General features: G+C 36.1%; 1 protein-coding gene across 6 annotated transcripts in view; it reads right to left on the bottom strand.

The window, feature by feature from the left end:
- Positions 1-19,565, bottom strand: part of LOC119996884 (187-kDa microtubule-associated protein AIR9) — a 29,186-nt gene that overhangs the window by 3,433 nt on the left and 6,188 nt on the right. For all 6 annotated transcript variants that reach the window (XM_038843666.1, XM_038843688.1, XM_038843693.1 and 3 more), the window contains 29 exons: positions 19,472-19,537; positions 18,935-19,034; positions 18,517-18,618; positions 16,949-17,181; positions 16,736-16,850; positions 15,959-16,079; positions 15,673-15,848; positions 14,378-14,513; positions 13,911-14,011; positions 13,772-13,819; positions 12,282-12,466; positions 12,067-12,184; positions 11,628-11,755; positions 10,974-11,142; positions 9,506-9,624; positions 8,730-8,898; positions 8,495-8,579; positions 8,331-8,404; positions 8,138-8,257; positions 6,526-6,721; positions 6,318-6,439; positions 5,785-5,992; positions 5,169-5,242; positions 3,421-3,559; positions 2,948-3,129; positions 1,795-1,950; positions 1,355-1,486; positions 877-935; positions 53-85 (listed from right to left, as the gene is read on the bottom strand). In XM_038843666.1, the coding sequence (XP_038699594.1) occupies positions 53-85; positions 877-935; positions 1,355-1,486; positions 1,795-1,950; positions 2,948-3,129; positions 3,421-3,559; positions 5,169-5,242; positions 5,785-5,992; positions 6,318-6,439; positions 6,526-6,721; positions 8,138-8,257; positions 8,331-8,404; positions 8,495-8,579; positions 8,730-8,898; positions 9,506-9,624; positions 10,974-11,142; positions 11,628-11,755; positions 12,067-12,184; positions 12,282-12,466; positions 13,772-13,819; positions 13,911-14,011; positions 14,378-14,513; positions 15,673-15,848; positions 15,959-16,079; positions 16,736-16,850; positions 16,949-17,181; positions 18,517-18,618; positions 18,935-19,034; positions 19,472-19,537 (3,666 nt within the window). The remainder of the gene's footprint in view (positions 1-52; positions 86-876; positions 936-1,354; positions 1,487-1,794; positions 1,951-2,947; positions 3,130-3,420; positions 3,560-5,168; positions 5,243-5,784; positions 5,993-6,317; positions 6,440-6,525; positions 6,722-8,137; positions 8,258-8,330; positions 8,405-8,494; positions 8,580-8,729; positions 8,899-9,505; positions 9,625-10,973; positions 11,143-11,627; positions 11,756-12,066; positions 12,185-12,281; positions 12,467-13,771; positions 13,820-13,910; positions 14,012-14,377; positions 14,514-15,672; positions 15,849-15,958; positions 16,080-16,735; positions 16,851-16,948; positions 17,182-18,516; positions 18,619-18,934; positions 19,035-19,471; positions 19,538-19,565) is intronic.

Genomic DNA, 19,565 nt, shown 5'->3' with positions numbered 1-19,565 from the left:
GTTCTAGCAGAAAATACCTAAAAATGTAGTTAAAGAGACAAGATGAGATGACCTTTTTTGGAGAAGGATCCTTGTTGCATAGCACCTGCTTCAAGATAGAGAAGTTGTAAGTATATGAAAGATAAAACTATATATATTTGATCTTCTATGTGATTGGCTACCCTTAACAAGGCAAAATTTCTACTTTTCATTTCTACCTTCACGGAGAAATCATACCAAACTAACATATCACTGATGCTTGACTACAAAATTTTCATTTCTGCCTGAACATTTGACTAAAGAAAGGAAGTCGTATGGTCAAAAATAATGTCAGAAAATGTAAACCAAATTATAGTTCATGCTAAGCTCTAAAATGCCAATGAAGGCTTCATCTCGGACCATTGTTCCAACGCTGTCAGGGTGACCATCTTGCAGTTAACCAAATAATCTGTTTTCAGGATTATAGAAGCCTTTTGCACAGTTCAAGTATTAAAAAGAGAGCAGCGGCCTTAAGTGTCCACCACATCATTGCTCAAATAGTATAGAAAAAAATTCAACTTACAAAACCAACTCATTTTACCATCACAGAACTGCAATACAACTAAGTTGGTACAATTCCTTAATGCTACCTACCCAAACCGAAAGTGAGCAAACAAAACAAAAAAGTTGAGATGATATGGAAGCTCTTGACCTAGAGCCTTCCCCTTCGGACTTGAACCAAAGCAAGGTACAAGTCCTCTTACACGCTAATAATAATAATGAAAAAAATTAACACGACTAATCAAAAAATAAAATCTAAGAACTTCATTTCAACTACCATCTGAATGGAAAAATATATATGTTTTTCACGAGCACTAAACAGACTTAAACAGCTACGAAACTTCTTCATTAACCCACCTCAAACTTCACAGATCCAAGATCAAGCTTCAGCTTTACTTCTTTAAGCACATCAGGTTCTGCGAATCAATGGAAAACACATAAAAAAAACCCTGGGAATCAAACATACAATATCATTCTCCTTACAATGGAAAGAAAAATTATAGCACTTACAGAGGAAACATCTCTCACATAATTGAGGAAACATGTCTCATGAACCCACAATTTAAACCAACTCACAAGACCAATCATCACTTAAAAGTAACATTTCTGAGGACAACCTCCTTAGCTTAGCTATTCACGGAATATACAGATGTTTTACTCGATATTAAACTAATATACTAGCCTAAAATTAACATTAACATGCAAACAGAGAAAATATCATGTCTAACAGTAAACAAACAGGGTCAATAATTCAACATTCAACAATTCTTTGCTAAAACAATTAAAAAGGAAGATGTGGAAATTATGAGCAAACAGGAATCGCATTGCAAATTACCAACTAAAATTGACTCTGTCGATGCAGAAACAGGCTGCCCTTCAAAACCATCCTCTCTCACAGGAGTATAAACAGCAACCAATCTGTAACCTACGTCATCAACATTAGCTTCATACATTCTTCCCGTCTCTCCTGCAGCATCAGCCAATATTTCAAAATCAAATCCAACCAAAATTAAACGACCTTAGTGAAATGTGGATCATCTAATATTATGTTTCCAATGTATGTTAGTAGCTATAAAAATTAAACCGAATATTTATTGAAAATTTACTTGAAAACAAGAGGGCTATCTATGTTTTATAAACATTTAGATTGCCGATTAAATAAACATCCCAGAATAAAAGGTAAGAAATCCACGCTCATGCTCTATCCATGCATATGAATCAGTTTTTATATATAAACTTCCAATCCAAACAATGATAATTGTTCAACTAGATTACCTGGTATGGAGATAAGATCAGGACTTCCAACCATAGCTCTAAGCCACTGAATTCTGCTTTTGCCTTCCTTTCCTCCACTATAAATGCCACGAACAGCATACAAATTGGTATGAAACCCTCGTCCCTCAATGTCAAGCTTATCTATCCTAGGAAAACCTAAAGAAGAATGCATACTGATTAATTCAAAAAAAAATTAAAAAATAAGCTGCAACTTTAATGTGAGATCTAAAGAGATAATGATGTAGTTCTTAAACTACTGATGTATATTTTAACAAGGATTGAGCAAAACCAGAAGCTCTAACCCCCAAATCAGCCCCAATTCAAGAAGGCCTAGGGCTAAAATTCTCCATTCCTAGGTCTGAAATTGGAATAGAATTCTTGTACATCTAAATTGAACAAGATCACCCTCAATCTCTCATGTAAAGCCGGATAAACTCAGCTTGCCCTCTCAGCCTCTCACCAAGTGTGCTCGATGTATCAGTCTCTCACTGAGTGTAAGGAATCTCTCCTATTACAAATTTGCCTAAAAAATTCTCTTCCTTTTTTTTTTGAGGCAAGTAAGCACGGCTTTAAATAGAGGTTACAACAATTGGTTTACGGAAACATTAGAATTCGTGAACATGACTGACCTACACAAACTAATGACTTTAAAAAAAGACCTAACTAAAAGGGAAACCTTCTCCAAAGAATTCCTCGACTCTTAAAAAAAATTTAAAACAAAAACAAAATTAATGGTCTTCCACCATCACATAAACTAGCTGGCAAATGAGTCAGGATAAGAGACCACGTCAATCACATCCAGGAGCACAAAAAGTCTCAAGGATCATGTATAACTGACACAAAAGTTGTTGCAACCACTTAGAAGCTACATTATTAGTCTCTCAAAAAATGTAAGCTACTTTTATGCTCTACCCCTTGAAATACATGAATGACCAAGCTTCTAAGGCCTTTATCAGCCCCGTTTGGCCTTACACAAGTCAAACCCATTGCAAGGCACCTTCCAAAATCAAATAGTCCAACTATTAATGAAGACGAATGTGATTGATCAACTGACATTACACCTCTATTCAACTAATGAAAAATTTGAAGACATTTAGTGCTACTTTAACTACAGCTAAATCAAAAGGCACCACCATCCAACTGAGAAAAATACCAGGTAATACGGCAGCAGTCTCAGCATATGCCGGCTCACTTGTCCTCCCAAAAACATCAGTCACAATGCATTCACACCTGATACATCGACCAATGTCCTCTAGCCGTGGCTTGTAAGAGCAGGAATGTTGTGAGGGTAAAAGCGCGAAGGACTCTTTCTCTTCTGCAAGTGAAGAACAGAACCTGCAGTATCCCTAGTGTCAGATACAAGGAACAAACAGTTGGTAAAGAAACTATTGCTTAGATTCATGTATTAAATAGAGTGGATTTCTTTACGACCTTAACAGGTTAATCAAAGCTGGCATGTATACACAAAGTACCTTTTAGTATATGTTCAAAAATCCAACAGCAAAAGTTTTCCCTCGACAAATTATTTGAAATTTCAAAATAAAAAGCTTGAACCCCTAATAGCTACAGCTATTCAGAAATTCTAAACAATATCACACCACACAGCTTATGGATGTAGAATTGCACCATTGATATCTGACATCTTTCTTATACTTGCTCCAAACACATTGTTGGGCTTCAGTCTTTGGTATCACTTCAACAGCTGTGAGTACATCACCTTCTATCGCCTTTCCAGTAAGAGCAACCATCTCCACTCTCGGAAGCTCTGGAGAGAAATGTAATATGCAACTTAAAATCAAATGATGCGCACAAGATGCACTGTAAAGAAGTTAGAGATAATTTGAAAAGCTTGTCAGTGTCAACAGCCAGTTACAGGAGGTTTTATGTGCAGTAGCAATAGTGCATTACCAAGTTAAGGGTTCACTAGTGGTCTCAAAATCATAAAATTTCAAGGTTTAAAAGATGAAAGGAGTGAACTTTTACAAGTGATAGATCAAAATCTGGATATTATGGAGTCCATGAGATACGGATAATTCGGAAAACTACACATCTGACATCGTTATCTGGATCAAACAACATAAAATACTATAATTACTTTATCACTAGACTGCACAAAGCAATAGCTTTTGTTCACAAGTTAACTTCCAGATATTTTCACTTAAATATACATCCACATAATTTATTCTATCAGCTTTACATAATAGGAAACAGCACACGCTGTGAGTTCCTTTCTTTCTTTTCGCTGTCCAAATATTATTTTTTAAAAAATAAAGAAAAACTTACAACGAGTTTAAATCACTATTAGGTAAAGCTGAATCGGAACCTATATGGTTGAGGCTAGTCCAAGCTATATGATCTGGAGAGAAAGGAATTGTAGAATTTTCTCGTCAGAAAGGTCTGGTTTGTATAACTTCATAGGAGGCTGGTTTAGCTGCTTTGAAATTTGGTGTACCTTATTTTGTAACAATGTTCTTGAGGCTATAAGTCTAACTACTGTGTAATGACTGTAATATCAAGTTTGCACCTGCTAGGTACCACTTAAAAAAAGAGAGGCTAATCTCTGCAGCAATCAGAGCCCAGGTTGTAAGGGTTTGGCACTTGAATAACCTATTGGATCCTTATAGACATTTGTGCTTCCTTTTCTTCTATGTTCACAAAAGTAAGATAGGAGCCTTTATTGGATCTCTTAATGGAAGTGTTAGGCTCTCTTGCATCTTTAATATTCTTTCCCAAGTTTCAAGTAGGATCTCTTAATCCCTATTTAAATACTAAATGCTGCAATGATAGAACAACTTTTAGCTACAGTAGCAACATAGATACATTGACGCCAATTATTAGGAGTGGCTCGAATTGGCAGATGGAATACTTAAGGCACTGACTTCAGGAGGTTGTTACTAAGTTCCAAGGTACATGAACATCCCATCACAGCAAAAGTTCATGACATAAACAGGTCAAAGATCAAACCCTTTATATTTTTTCGCAAAATATAAAGAAGGCTTTTTCAAGATAAGGAATTACACTTCTTCGGGTTTAGGGTGAGATCAATAGACCACACTATCATTTTCTTTTACAACTGCCATGTCTCAGGCTTTACCCATGCATATACACTGCGACAAGAAAAACTATCCCACTTTTAATTCCCTCTCTCTCCCCTTTTTTCTTTTTGCATTAAATTATCAACAAATGAGGGCAAACAAATTTTAGCAGTTTCCAAATCAATGCAAGTCAACAAGCAACAAAACAACACGTCAGATAAAGAAACCATGTACATTTGGCAAAATGTCATAATATTACACAAATAGTACCAATCTCACATGCCACTGATAATCGTAGTCCAGCCATTAACAAACTAATGGCAATACTGTTGTACAAACCTGGTAGAATAATATCAGTTGGCTCAGACAATCTTAGCTCTCCAACAACTGAATCTGAACGAACTGGTGTATACCTGCAAGGAATTATTCAAACAAGTCTAATATAATTGATTAATTGATCACCGTCATCATTCATTAGTATCATCATCAGAGCCCTAACCAAAACCATGTTTGCAGTTGATAAACTGATGCAAAATTTATAACTTAGTTGAACAAAGTTAATATTTTATTGCAACTCAAATCAAATGAGATACCCTTTGTCTCTTTGTAGGTAAGTTCTAATATAATTAATAAATTGATTACCATCAATATCATCACCAGAGCCCCAACCCAAAACCATGTTCACAATTGACAAACCGACGCAAAATTTATAAGTTATTCGAACAAAGTAACACTTTATTGCTACTCAAATCATTTAAGATACCCTTTAATCTGTCCTGCAGGTAGTAATTAAATTTTCAATGACTTTTCTAACAGAAACTGACAACAGAATGCACACAGTACTGCAGATAAAAAAAAAAATCCATACTTATAGATGAAGTGCTTTAATGGTAATTATCATATGTTAGACCTCACTAAACAAACTTGCGAAAGTAGTGAAAGCGAGAAGAGTTACCCAAATAACAAGCGACAATTGTAATCTGAATCCATGACATCGTACGTTCTAGAGCTAGCCCCATTAATAAGAACAATGGTTCCCTCATTTGTTTCTCTGTACCAGCTGAAGAGGCTCGATCCCTCGTATCCTCCAAAATACTCTCCTTCTCCATAATAAACTCCCGAAGACAACTCCTTCACATGAACATTAGAAACCAATGGAGGAGCTGCAACATTATTTTGCTTCGATTTAGTCAAAGGAAAGGACTGAACAGTATAATAATGGCTATGACTTGCATTAAGAATCAAGCAAAAGCAGCAAGGACATTAGCCGCTTCACATGTTACTGGGTGAACCGGTATAAAAGAACTACTAAATGCAATAGCCGGGCCAGCCCCTTCATGGGCCAAAAAGGCAGTTACAGTAGGCTTAAGAGCTAGGCAATACTAAAACGCTCAAGTCAATCAGTATAATCAAGTTATCGTAACATAATACCCTTATTTAAAGGGCAGTAATAATTTCAGATACAAAAAAATTGTGAAGCAATAGTACCTGCCACAACGGGGAAACTGGAAATGGCAACCAAAGCCTTTCCACATTTTCCGTCAGCACGAGTTGGCAGCCAATATAAGGCCATATAAGTCCCCACGTCTTCCAGTGACGGAGTATACACTCTGCGCAATAGTATGTGCTTCAGCCACTCATTTTGATGATGATGGAGATTCATAAATATTAAAGTTATAACCGCATCATAACTTACAATGTTTTGCCACATATAAAAACATCTTCACTAGCATTAAAGATATTCATCAATTCAGATCCATATATCTTGTTTTTGGTTCTATACCAAATATATTCTCCGGCACCTTCTTGCCCTCCAAAATATGTTTTCTGTGGGACTATCTCCTTGTTCTCACAGCAATCAGGAATTATAAGCTCCAATCCCACCGGGTCCGCTGCAGAAAGGCAAAAAGCAGCAAACGGGACATAAATATTCCAGATAGCCAAGACGCCACGTCAAACAGTAAGTCAATAATTGATTTCATATCTTGTGTTAAAAAACTCAGGAGGCTTAAAAAGAATGGACATCTGCAATCGTTCTTATTTCTTAATCATGTGAGTCAGCCAAAAAGGGTTCTACATCAAGTGAGTTAGGTAATAAAGACTTTCCAAGTAAAAGAATTATAAGCTCCAACCCAACGGATCCGCTGCAAAAGAAAAAAACACAACAAACGAGACATAAATATGCCAGATAGCCAAGATGCCAAGTGAAACAATTACCGATTTCATATCTTGTGATACATAAACTCAGGAGGCTCAAAAAAATTGACATCTGCTATTGCTCTTAATCACTTGAGTCAGCCAAAAAGGGTTCTACATCAAGTGAGTTAGTGTAAAGACTAACCAATTAAAACAATATAAGTAGAAAAGAATTTCCAATTTCTGCTCAAAGCAAAACACGAATAGTACAAGTCAAACTAAAATTATGATTTACTCCGGCATTAAATTCTTTAGAGGCAGAGGCTAAAGGTCAAACAACTTGATACTGCTAAAATCAACATTGCTTACTTGGCCAAAAGTCATGTCAAAAAAGATTATTTAAATTATGCATGTTAGCATATGTATAAAAGATGTGAAATGTCCCAACCCAACAAGTTAGTTTATTGGGTTGAATGGAAAAATAATTAATCTTAACATGGAATCAAAGCAGGAGGTCTTGGGTTCAAATATTAACTTTTGCAATTTAAACCCTCATTTGTTGTTGCCCCAAGTGTGGACCCTTGTTGGTGCCCCAAGTGAGGACTTTGTGTGAGAATAGACCTAGTGTTGGGCCTCGTTTGTTGTGCACATATTGGGCTGTAGGATTGTCCAGCCCACACGTGAGGGGGCGAGTGTTAGAAACTTAGAATATATATAAATGATATGAAATACCCAACCCAACAAGTTAGCTTATTAGGTAACTAATCTTTAACAATGCACAACACATGGCATGACAACAATGTGTGAGAGATCATCTTTACGTACTTAGTACAATAACACATAATAATCTTGACTCAGAACACCAGAAAACATCCTTGTAATTATTTCCCTCTAGCAAAAGAGGCGGGCCGGATGGGTCGTAAGTTATGTTGAAAAGTTCCGTATTCAGGCAATGCAAAACCTACTAAACCAAGCATAAAAACAATGAGTGGAACATTATTTTCTTTCACAATTCCCACAGCATATGTTCTTTCATGAATCATAGTGAAGGCCAAAATTCAATATGATTGAAATAATAGACTCAGATCAGTTGCTGTTGGAACCATGTCTAAGAAGACTTATGCAATACACAAAAGTATTTCCGGAGTTCTCAATGATTGATTACAACTTACCAGGAGCAATCACATCAGAAATTATGCTCCTCGAACTCCCTTTCATACCATCTTTGCGCATGGGAGTGTAAACAAGTTCGATGCATCTTCCTACATCCTCCAAACTCAAATCCAGAAACTCTGCACACAGAAAATGTACGGGCTAACACCAGTATTTTCACATTCTCAAGCCACATAATTTCAGAGAACTCACCATTGGTGCTTAGTTCCTCCCTGACACCATCACTTTCCACCCTAAACCATTCATGGAAGCAATTTCCTCTCTCCCTGTGTCATCAATAACATATTCAGTTTCTGCAAAACACTTGCCACAAGAAAAATATGGCGCCAGGACATGAGAAGTCGAAGAGGTCTCACCCTCCGCTATAAGAAGCAACAAAGCTCAAACGCTGTCCCTCCATCAGCGACCCAAGAAACTCCAGAGACTGACAAGTTGGGGGGCCTACAAGGCAATATTGTGGAAAAATATATGTATAGCAAACTTGTTGCATAATGTGTTATTTGGAGAAGAAAGGAAAAGGAAACATAACAAAGCCTGCATGTTCTTCAACTAGTACAGCAGACACTATTATGAAAGAAAACAGTTGCATACCAGAAATGATAGGACCAATTTGTTCAGAAAGAACAACAGGACCACGGGCCCAGTCACTTCTTACAGGCTCACATGAGACCGAAATAAAGAAGCCAATGTCCTCAACCGAAAGCATGTATCCTGAGGTTGTGGCAGCTCGAATTTCAATTTGAGTGCCATCTGAACTAGTCTGCATGACAGCAGTTTGGTTAATGAAGAATTTAACACCCACAAGCAGCTCTTGCAGTGAAAGATAAAGATTAATAATCAATTTCATCAATTTCGTCAAAGCCTTCATCCCAAACAAATCGAGAATGGTCACATGAATTCATTCATAATCCACTCCTTAAATGCATATATACATAATTACGTACATATAAGAATATATTTAAAAAACATTGGACAAGGCTTTCACAATGGTGGTGGCATTCCAGGAAGGAAAACATTCACATATAACCTGCACATGGCAGAAAAGCTGTTTCCATGTTTCTAACCAGTGATGCAATGAAGCAACTTTATCACGTCACCACGTTTTTCCGGTAAAGAAACAACAACAGGTGCATTGCAACAAACCATTTCCATGGTTTGAGCTTTCAAAGCGTAAATTGCAGTGAAGAAAGAAAATTGTCCATGCAAAACTTTATTTGCTAAGAGTAACTCTTTTTGAAGATATAACTTAGATCAATAACCCTGTACTATGTTAAGGAAAAGTCTCATGCTAACTGCATAGAATTCATTCGTAGTTTATTACATGGGAATACAAATGAGATGACTAAAGACAAAACCATATAGCATACCCGAAACCAGCGAAAAACCGAATCCCCCTCGTCACCTCCCCAATACTTTTTGTCGACAGTTAGTGTCGTGCCTTCAACAACAGACCCCACTATTTGTAGGGAAAGTAATCTTGGGCTTCCTGATCATAAAGAAACAGTTAGCAAGTTTGAGAGGTACATTTCACCCTTGTGCCAGGAACGAACAGTAATATTTTGCAGATTTCGCTTTGAACAAGAAGACAATCATATGCTCCTTCGCACTAAAATAAAAGTATTGAATAAAATCTAGTGACAAGGACATAAATTTAGTTAACTGATAATCGCCAAATCAAAAACACCCCACTGTGAAATTTACAAAGAAACTAAATGCAATAAATGAAATTCACAGAAAAATTTCCTAGCCAAAGCAGGACCCACCTTAAGTGGACTTTAAAAGTTGTACAAAAAGTTCAGCCCCGTAGGACACAATGAGGCACAGATGCGAAAAATACCTCTAGCACTACTATACTCAGATGCATATTTCAAGAACATCTCTAGCTAATAGCTAGTTATATTAAGTGCCCAAGTTCAGTACTTTTAACAACAGATTCTCAGATGAGTAATTAGCCGGCTTTTTGACAGGACTTTTTTCAAGAACATGGGGAAAATATGCAGAATAGGTGCTATAGGCCATCCATCCATAAAAACAATTTCGTCAATAAACAGCCTAAATTTAGCTCAAATATGCCTAGGAAGGAAAATTCCTCAGTGGTTCTTACTGAATTACAAGAATCAACGAGAAGATTTCTAGAGTTGAATATGAATGTATGCTATGAGAGAGTTAGACTCAGATTCCGTTCATTGCATCAATAATGTAACCACTTACGGCTTGACAATCACACATGAAAGGAACAAAAGGAAATACACAAAAAAGATTGCTTCAGAAACAGATTTTTTCGAAAAGTACATGGACGGCCGAATGTAATTAATTCTAATTATTGATTAGCGTCCGTATACAGCAATTGATGAATAACGTCTAGGATATAATCGAAGTTAATCATCACAACCAGCAGACTTTTTAAGAGTTAATGCTAGTTTTTATTTATGAGAAGGTAGCCACTAAAATCTGCCTATAGAATTAAGGATACCACTGCTAACGTATCACGTTCAAAAGGACAACAGAAAACTATTTCCGAAAGATTCCTCTAGGAAATGTTCTTTCCAAAATGGCAGAAAAACTTACCAAATGTTTGTTGATGCAATTAACATGAATTTAGAGAATTTTTTTAACAACAACGTGTCCTCCTTAGAAGTATTCTTAGAAAAACGGCTGGAATGCCTAAAGTTATGGAGTGCACCCCTAACAGGGAATGTTTTTGTTTATATGAATTTATGTAGTATGTAGCTTTTAGGGCTGCACTCTCCTCCTTGTATTCTTTCTGGGCACCCTCTTGGTGCTTGAATAAAAAAAAATTTCATTCAAAAAAAAAAGAGTTGGGCAAAAAATTACCAGGACGAACACGTTCCTGCCCCGTGCAACTTCTTGGTTCACCAACAATTCCATCATCACGTACTGGCACACATTGAAATGAGATGAACTTACCAATCGCATTTTTTGTGATGCGATATTGAAGAACTCCTGAAACTTCAGGCAGCAAACTACCAATGTCGGTTTCAACCTGTGAATTTCAAGAACATAAAGCTTTTGACACCGAGCTGAGACAAATTTTTATTTGAAATTACAAAGTTTGATTTCATTCAACCTTTAGATGAGAGTAATGTGGTTGACTTTCTAAAACCAAATAGTCCACTACAAAAGAAGTAGCCTCCTTGCATAAGGCTCAAGTTTTTTGCATACAGATATGAGTGAAGTTGTTCATTTAACGGGGCAATGATGCAAAATAAAAAAATGTCATGTAGAAACCAATAAGAGCATAGTAAAATTTAAAAATTAAGTCATATATCTTACAAAATTCATCGAAGATATGAAACCGATATTAGAAAACTAACTTTGGCTGGTAGTCTGTTGCAAAAGTAAGTGGATGTACCTTGCCAATCAGATGTGTTTGGCAATGCTACGTATAATTTAAATATTGACTACAATGATATATAAATTAAAGTTTTTTTTTTTCTAAATGTGAGGATTAATTAACACCATGCATACCTCATGAAGGTACCAATTATAAAGACTTCTTCCTTCATGACCTCCTATGTAGCCATATGATGCTGTGAGTATTCCACCTTCAACGCAGTCGCCCGTGATGGATAAGAAATTTAGACTTGGGGGGAGGGCTGCAAGGAATGGAAGCACCAATTAGTGGAGTGGAGTACTTTGGAAGTTTGGTTAGAGCCTACTTCCATAAACTACAGAAATAAACTACTCACTAAATTACTAAACCTGAGAACTGAACATACCAGCTCAAACACCTCCAGAATGACAGTCAATATAGTGGGAATTCTAAGCGGTTAAAATAATGATTTGGAAAACAAAAATCAAAATGCAAATTAAAATCTTAATGGAGAACAATACAACACAACACAACATCAAGACTGGCAAAAAATAAAATACTATTTAACAAAGAAAATGAAACAGATTTACTTACTCTCAACCACTCTCTCAGATATAACATATGATGGTTCACCGCCCTCACCATCCATAGTCATCGGAGTATATTTTGCAACAATATAATAGCCAACCGCCCCTAAAGGTATGCGGAATGACTAAAAAGCGAAAACCCCACATAAGAATTAGGCATTTTAAGAGGAACAAATAATAGATGGAAAGATATTCAGTAGTCAACAATCACACATCCCATACCTTAGCAACCTTTGATATGCTCAATGCTTCCAGAACATCCTCACCAGCCAAGGTTGAAGAACTTGTTTTAAACCACTGCACTCTGCTAGAACCATCTGTTCCACCGGTGACAGTACCAGTTACAGTAATCTTACTGTTTTCCCTTAAGTCACCAATTACCTTAACATTTGTTACTTTTGGGGGTGCTAGAATGAGGCAAAAAGAAAAAGAAAAGTTAATAAAATAAGGATAGAAGTCTATAGACAAAGACACACATTGGGATTAAACATGATTGCAGAAATCATAAAAATGCATTGTGTATCTAAGAGTATACACATGAAATCAACATATGCATGAACCTACTCATGCACTAGTTTGTTGAAGCTATAAATTCATTCATAATGAATGGGTCTTGGGAACATACCTAAAAGAAAATTTATCTCACAAGTAGAAAAGGCATCTCAATGATTATTAGTGCAAGTGTGCACGGCCAAAAGAAGAGCTTTAAGGGGTTATGCGACATATATACTTTAGTATTTCGTTTAACCATATGAATCTGAATAAATGCAAAGAAAATTGAAGAGAATAGAATGCCACTATATGTCTTCAGTATTTTGCTCAACTATTTTCTAAGACAACAGAAAATTTATTATTCTCAAGGAAAAATTTTGACAGAAAGCCAGCAGGTCATAACTTTACTGTGTATGAACATATATATGGTGCCTTAGAATCATGTAACACTTGAAAGGTTACTTCAGAATTTGAGAACGCTTTCAAAGTGAACCTTGCCACAAAATGAGGTTTATGCATTTAGATTTAGAGCAGCATAAATAGGCCTAAAGAGCAGGTGTTCACTGAACCCAAGAACATTCAAAGTCAAGAATGTTACAGGCTCTATTACATGTTGACGATCACACTTGCTGGTTAGTGTAGTTTGAATCTTAAATACCGAAAAAAACAGAATTGGACGAATTATGGACAACTGGCTTTTTGTGACCAGGATTTGGTGGTCAAGGGAACATGGCAACATTTTGGAAATTCTGAGACCTGATATCGCCTAGTTATTATTATTATACTATGTACTTCACTTGCTGGGTTGAAACTCTCTTACTGCCCCTTAAAGAGTATCTTTTGCTGAGAAGTAAACAGCGGGAAAGTAAAGATCTTAAGAATTGATAAATTGAAAATAAAATTTAAAGAGTTTTAACGCATTTGAGTAATTGATGATTGTAGAAGATAAAGTGACATCATCTCCAGAGTCCAAACAAAAGAGGAATCATTCAAAGAAAAATAATCAATACACAAGCTTTATAAAATATATGCCTCAAAGAGAGCAGGAAAACTTAAAAGCTCATCAGTCATAAAGCTTCAGACAAGCATGAAAAAAACTATCCACTTCAGTAGACGACCAAGAATTCCAACCGAATGCAATTCTAATATCTTCATCATTCACAACCATCTAGAGATTAAAATGAAAAATCAATCCAAAAGTAAAACAAGTCTAAGTGTACCTTGCTTAACTATATCCGACGTTGCGGATACTGCTTCTCCTTCTATCCCTGTAAAATATGTCATACATTGTCACAACAGAATTAATGATTAATCCAGAGAGCTCATATAATGTGGTTTTACTACATGGCAAAGACCAACCTTCAAAGTTGATAGGTATATATACAAAAATTAATCGTCGCCCAACATCTTCATTGGTCAAACTGTATTCTGATGTACCAGCTGATATTAACGCAAACTCTCTGTCAAGAGAAAAAATAATGACAATTAGCCAATAGAAATGTCTGGTTTCATCCACCACGAGGATGAAAGATTCATTTAACTGAGAGATTGTTTTTAGTAGTAATATTTCAAAGCAGTTTCAGAGAAAATGAAATAAGAAATTAAATGCTAATATTAAGCACAATAAGTATATGACGCACAAGAATATTGAAAAAGGGCAATGCATTCAAAATTTCAAACCATATCGCAATAAAAATTAAGTGAAACTCTACTCTTAAACACAAGTTACAACACCATGGCAGTGGAAAAAAAATTTGTATTAATTGCTCCGTATTAATTGCTCCTTGATCCACCCCAGGTACTGAAGCAAATAAGTACATACTAACCCAGTTTCCTTGTTCTCCCGTAACCACTGAAACTTGCTGGGACCCTCTCTTCCTCCAAAGTAATTCCCAACTCCCTTTACAATACTTCCTTCAACAGCATCTCCAATCATTTGGACGTTATGGACCGATGGAGGAGCTGAGAAAGAAAATTTTCGTAAATATCTTACCTTCTCACTGCAGAGACGAGGATTTATAACTTGAAAAAAGAGAGAGCAGAAGCCAGAAAATTCTGAGAAGACATTGCGAACAAGGGCGCAAAAACATTGTAGTGTCATACTTACTGTTGACTTCAGCAATTAAATAAAAAAATTAGGTCACACACCAGAAAAACAATTTCACTACATCATATTACAATAAGAATGTAAATTGCTAAGTCTACTACTACCTTGTCAATGAGACAAATATAAGATGGCGTCAAACTGAACTCTCAATTCAGGAAACACTCATGTCATTTCTAGGCTAAGAGACTGCATACCAATTGAGAATAATTTTCTTGCTTCAAATACAGATTTGGAGGGCTTAGAGGGAATTTCCAGGACTTTTGGTTAAAAAATTCTAGAAGCACTTTGAAATGATAAGAGAGTGCCTCTACTAAATGTCTTTTTAATAGAAAAATTTTTATTGAGGCATCAAAAAGGTGAAAACCAGACATTACACAGTGGCTAGACTTATAGCCTCAAGAACATTGTTATAAAGGAAGGTAAACCAAATATTAAAAGCAGCTAAACCAGCTGCCGAGTTCCTCTAATGTGTTATTCAGGAAACCTTGTTTTCCAGGGCTAAGAACAATAATACGAGGTCTCTTTTCCAGGGTGAAGCAAATTTTAAGCTCCCTGACATCTTTGACAATTGCACTGTAAAAAGGTAATGAAGTAGTTGTCTTCCAATGATCGTTAATACTTTTTCCACTTAACGATTGAAAGTACAAGGACAAACTGAGGAATTTTTAAACACTCTATTGTGTGATGGCTAAAGGATTCTGTGTTGATTTATTCCTTTTCCGAAATTTTAGGGAAAGTTATAAGATTTTAGAAGTCATAAAATTAGTTTGCAAACATTGCCTTTTCAGGTGTCTCATATGTTTTTCTTTCTGTAATTTTACTCTCTTTTTTTAACTCTCATTAAGTAAGGTCAACATACATCTTGCTTGTCCCCGACCCCACCCAATGCGAGAGCCTTGTGCATTGGAGTTGTTTACCCTTTTTTACCATAAAGCTAAGTCAAATTAGAAAAAACAAATGCATTGCACGAAATAATAATTTCAAAGAGAATTAAAAAATAATCCTCTTGCAAACCTGCTTTGACAAAATCAGTATACTTGTACTGAGGCTCCCCCCTGGCACTTTCTTCAGTGACTGGTGTATACATATAAACCAAACTCGAATCAATGTCATCAATGGTCAACTTATACTCTTCATCTTCAGCTCCAACAATAACCGTTGGGCTGCTGTTCCATCTTCTTCTTAACCAACTGGGAAATGTGAATAAAATTATATAACATTCAGTTATGTTAAAGGGAATACCAAATAAAAAAGTCAACATATAAAATATCCTATTTATCTGCAATAAGATGCAGTTTACCTAGAAACACCTTTCCCAGGAGTTCCACCGCACCATGCAACCTCAGCATAGCCCCTGACAACATTTCCCTCCTCAAGATCCCCACGAATTTCTAGGTTCACAATCTTTGGAATTCCACTTCCTTTGCAAGCCAAAAAAGGTTAAAAAAAAATTAAGGCAGAGGTGGTAGAGATGCAGTAAACTGGTAACCACTTCAATAGCATGCCAAATGCATGACTTAGAACCTTATTGAATCTTGCCCATATGCTATTACAAAGTAAAGCTCAACAATTAACTGCTAAGACAGGAACTTCCCCTGGGTTTTCTGCTATAACAAAAATTGATGTGCTTCTTGTTTCTCCTATGTCCAAAATCAGCATCCATGTAAAATAAAAATAGCTTTCCCTCATATTCACATAGCAAAAAAAAATTTAAAGAGAAACCATATTAGGATAGGTTCTAGGATAAAATCATTCTAGAAAAAATGCAAAGCTTCAACAGCGGCTCGTCACATTATGAGTTGACCCAAAGAAACTCTAACATGCGGGATCAAAACATAGAATACCTCCTCTTTTGGTAAAAGGACTCCCTTGATTCATTTACAAAAAGAAATAACAATGATTAAAAATTAGGAACAACAGAAGGATCTCAGTTAGATGTGCTATGTGCCATAAAGATTGTTTGTTATAAAGTGGATAAGCACTTAAAGCTCATATCATCCCTATAGCATATATGACAAAGAACACGAACATAAACGCAGGATTCACAAGGAATTTCAGAGGGAGTGAAACACATTACCTCGTGAAACTGGTGAAGATATAGCAAAAATAGCAGGATACTCAATTTCTCCTAGTATGGGTGTACATTCCACTTTTAGAATTCTACCGATCTCCTCATGCTTTGGCCAGTAAACCTGGCCAACATAAGGATTAATCAGCACGAAACAATAAAAAGTAGCATCAATTTCCACAAAAAAGAAACAGTAATCACAATACTGCACGAATCTATTACCTCACCAGTAGCATCAGGAATAACAACAAAATTTGATGCTGTTCTTTCTCCCAGAAACCATTGATATTTCAAACCTAATTGTTGATCAACATTTTGAGGATTGTCTTCAACAAATACAAAGTGGCAGTGACAAATGTCTTCTTCAACAGGTTGATCCACAATGGCTTCTTTGAGATGATAGCCTGGAGGCAAATGATCCTTCCATTGTTCGAACAAAAAGCGAAAAGTAGAGTCTGTTCATTTGAATACACTTCTAAAACTTAGAACTTCATGTTCAATGTAATTCCACAAAACATCAAACATAGAAAATTAAGTTGCATCCAGCATTTCTCAACTCAAAATCTATGTTAAACAAAATTTGACTCCATTCCAAAGCTCAAGTGTACTCGATGTGATAGAAACATTGGAACTTAAAATACTTCACTTAAATTTAGGGCTTGCTTGGATTGGTGTTTTAGAGAGTTAAGTGGGGAGGGTTAAGGAGGAAGGAGTAACTCCACCTTGCTTGAATTGTGGGATAGGGAGTTAAGTGGGGTGAAGGAGGGGGAAATTCCCCCACTTACTCTCCAACTCTACATTTTGTGACCCCTCAATTTGGGGGGTTTGTGAGGTGAAAGAAAAGTTTGTTTATCATTTCCAAAATCATTCATACAAATTTTTCACTCATTTCAATTTTAATAGGGGTATTTTTGTAACTCGCATCTCTTAACTCTCCTCAACTCTACCTTTTATCCAAGTAATGGTGAGTCCATGTAGTCCTCCTCCCTTAACTCCCCTCCCATAACTCTCCCTCCATTAAATCTACTTTACTCTTCATTTTTCAATCGAAGCAAAGCCTTAGAGGAAGCCACCAATCAATAACATACACCATTATATCAGAATCAGAGCATCAACATCTCTGGCCTCTTACCCATTGATCAAGTCAATAAAATTAAAAGAAAAACAGATTAAGCATTGCTTGCCATGAATGCATATAAGTGCACCATCTTCTAGCAAGAAAATAATGAACGTGATTTTGAACAAATAAGGAGTAAACAAGAATTTTCTAGAAATTCTTAAAAGAGACATACTGATAAGATCAACTCAAATTAATGAAACATAATGAAATAATGACTGTGACGGTGTGACCTGGTCAGTAGCCCTCGTTATACAATCCAAAAATCAGGTTCCATGCCATAATGAGGCTGCGAAACTCATAGTAGTGCAGTGGATATGATGATTGTAGTAAGCATTGGGCCATACACGGAATTCAACATTAATATGTACACCTAGATTCCAGAAAAAAAACCTACATTGGGCATATTAATATCAATTGTTTTTGATAACTGAATAGTAATATTAATATCAATTATCAGTAGCAATATAAGAAAATCACTACGGCATTCGTTAATGCTTGTATCAGCTAAACTATGAATAACATGCCTGCTCTGTTCACAGAATTTGTATATGGATATTGCAAGGCCAGCTTGCCTTCCAAAATAAGCACAATATAAGTAACTTGTCCACGCAAACTAATAAGTAAGAATTGGCAAATCATCTACTAGTAGCAAGTGTATTAAAGCAGAAACCTTTGGCAGACGCTGAACGGCAAAACTCCCAGCCATCTCTAATGCACAAAGCAGTATGTGGGGGATAACGCTTTGCAATTGCTACCTCCTCCAGGGAAATATCTATTAGAATTTTAATTATTAAATAAAAATATTGAACATTGGGTTTCTTACAAAAGAAGAGAAATTAATGAGATGTAAAGAGCAATGACTGTATTAAAGTGATTAAAGGGACACTTAAATGGACCCCAAAAAACTAAAAGAAGAATTTTAAGAGAGAGAGAGGGAGGAGGAGAAAGAGGAGGTTAGTCAAAAGGAGAAATAGGTTTGACCCTTTGAGGAACAAGACAATGGCTTTTTATATAAAAACATAGTGAATATTACATACTTTACATTAAGGACCAAAATCAAACAGAAGAATAACTATACAGCAAAATACCTCTATCATTAAACTTCTTTAAAGTAGGACCAATGAGCAAAATGGAAGCTGCTTCTAGATGACGCATCTTCAGAATGGGGTTCTCCTCCACTCGTAAATGCTGCAGCAAAGCCCAGATGTCAAGATGTAAGCATTTTTGCTTTAGTAGATAAACCATCATGATCATACTTATATTATTGTAACGGATGCTTTCAGTTCATCAACAAACACTATATAAACATGAAATCAAACCACATCCGAATTCCGAAATAGATTATATGCAGAAGATGATTCTAATCAAAACTGTACAAGGCAAGCTGAGAACTAGTTTCCTTTTAGATGCAACTGATAAATTTTCGTCATATAAAAGTCGTCTTCCACCATTCCTTTGGGAAGGAAAATTTTGTGTTTTTCAAAAAAGAAAAAATACAAGCCATCCTTGACTTTTCCCTATACATAGTTGATTGATCATTGATCCATTAACTACAGTGTCATTGATCAGACAAGACTGTCCAACCGTAAGAGTACTCATAGCACACACCAGGTCTGAGAACTAACCTCAAGGACCGGTAAATGTGGGAAACCCTGTAGAGTTGTTATTTTGTTTTTGCTGGCAGCCAAAACCTGCAGAAACAAACAGCGGGAATGAGCG

Source organism: Tripterygium wilfordii, chromosome 1, assembly GCF_013401445.1.
Source record: "Tripterygium wilfordii isolate XIE 37 chromosome 1, ASM1340144v1, whole genome shotgun sequence".
Classification (NCBI taxonomy): Eukaryota; Viridiplantae; Streptophyta; class Magnoliopsida; order Celastrales; family Celastraceae; genus Tripterygium; species Tripterygium wilfordii.
Note: the sequence above shows the minus strand (reverse complement) of the source record. Positions and strands in the feature narration are given on the sequence as shown.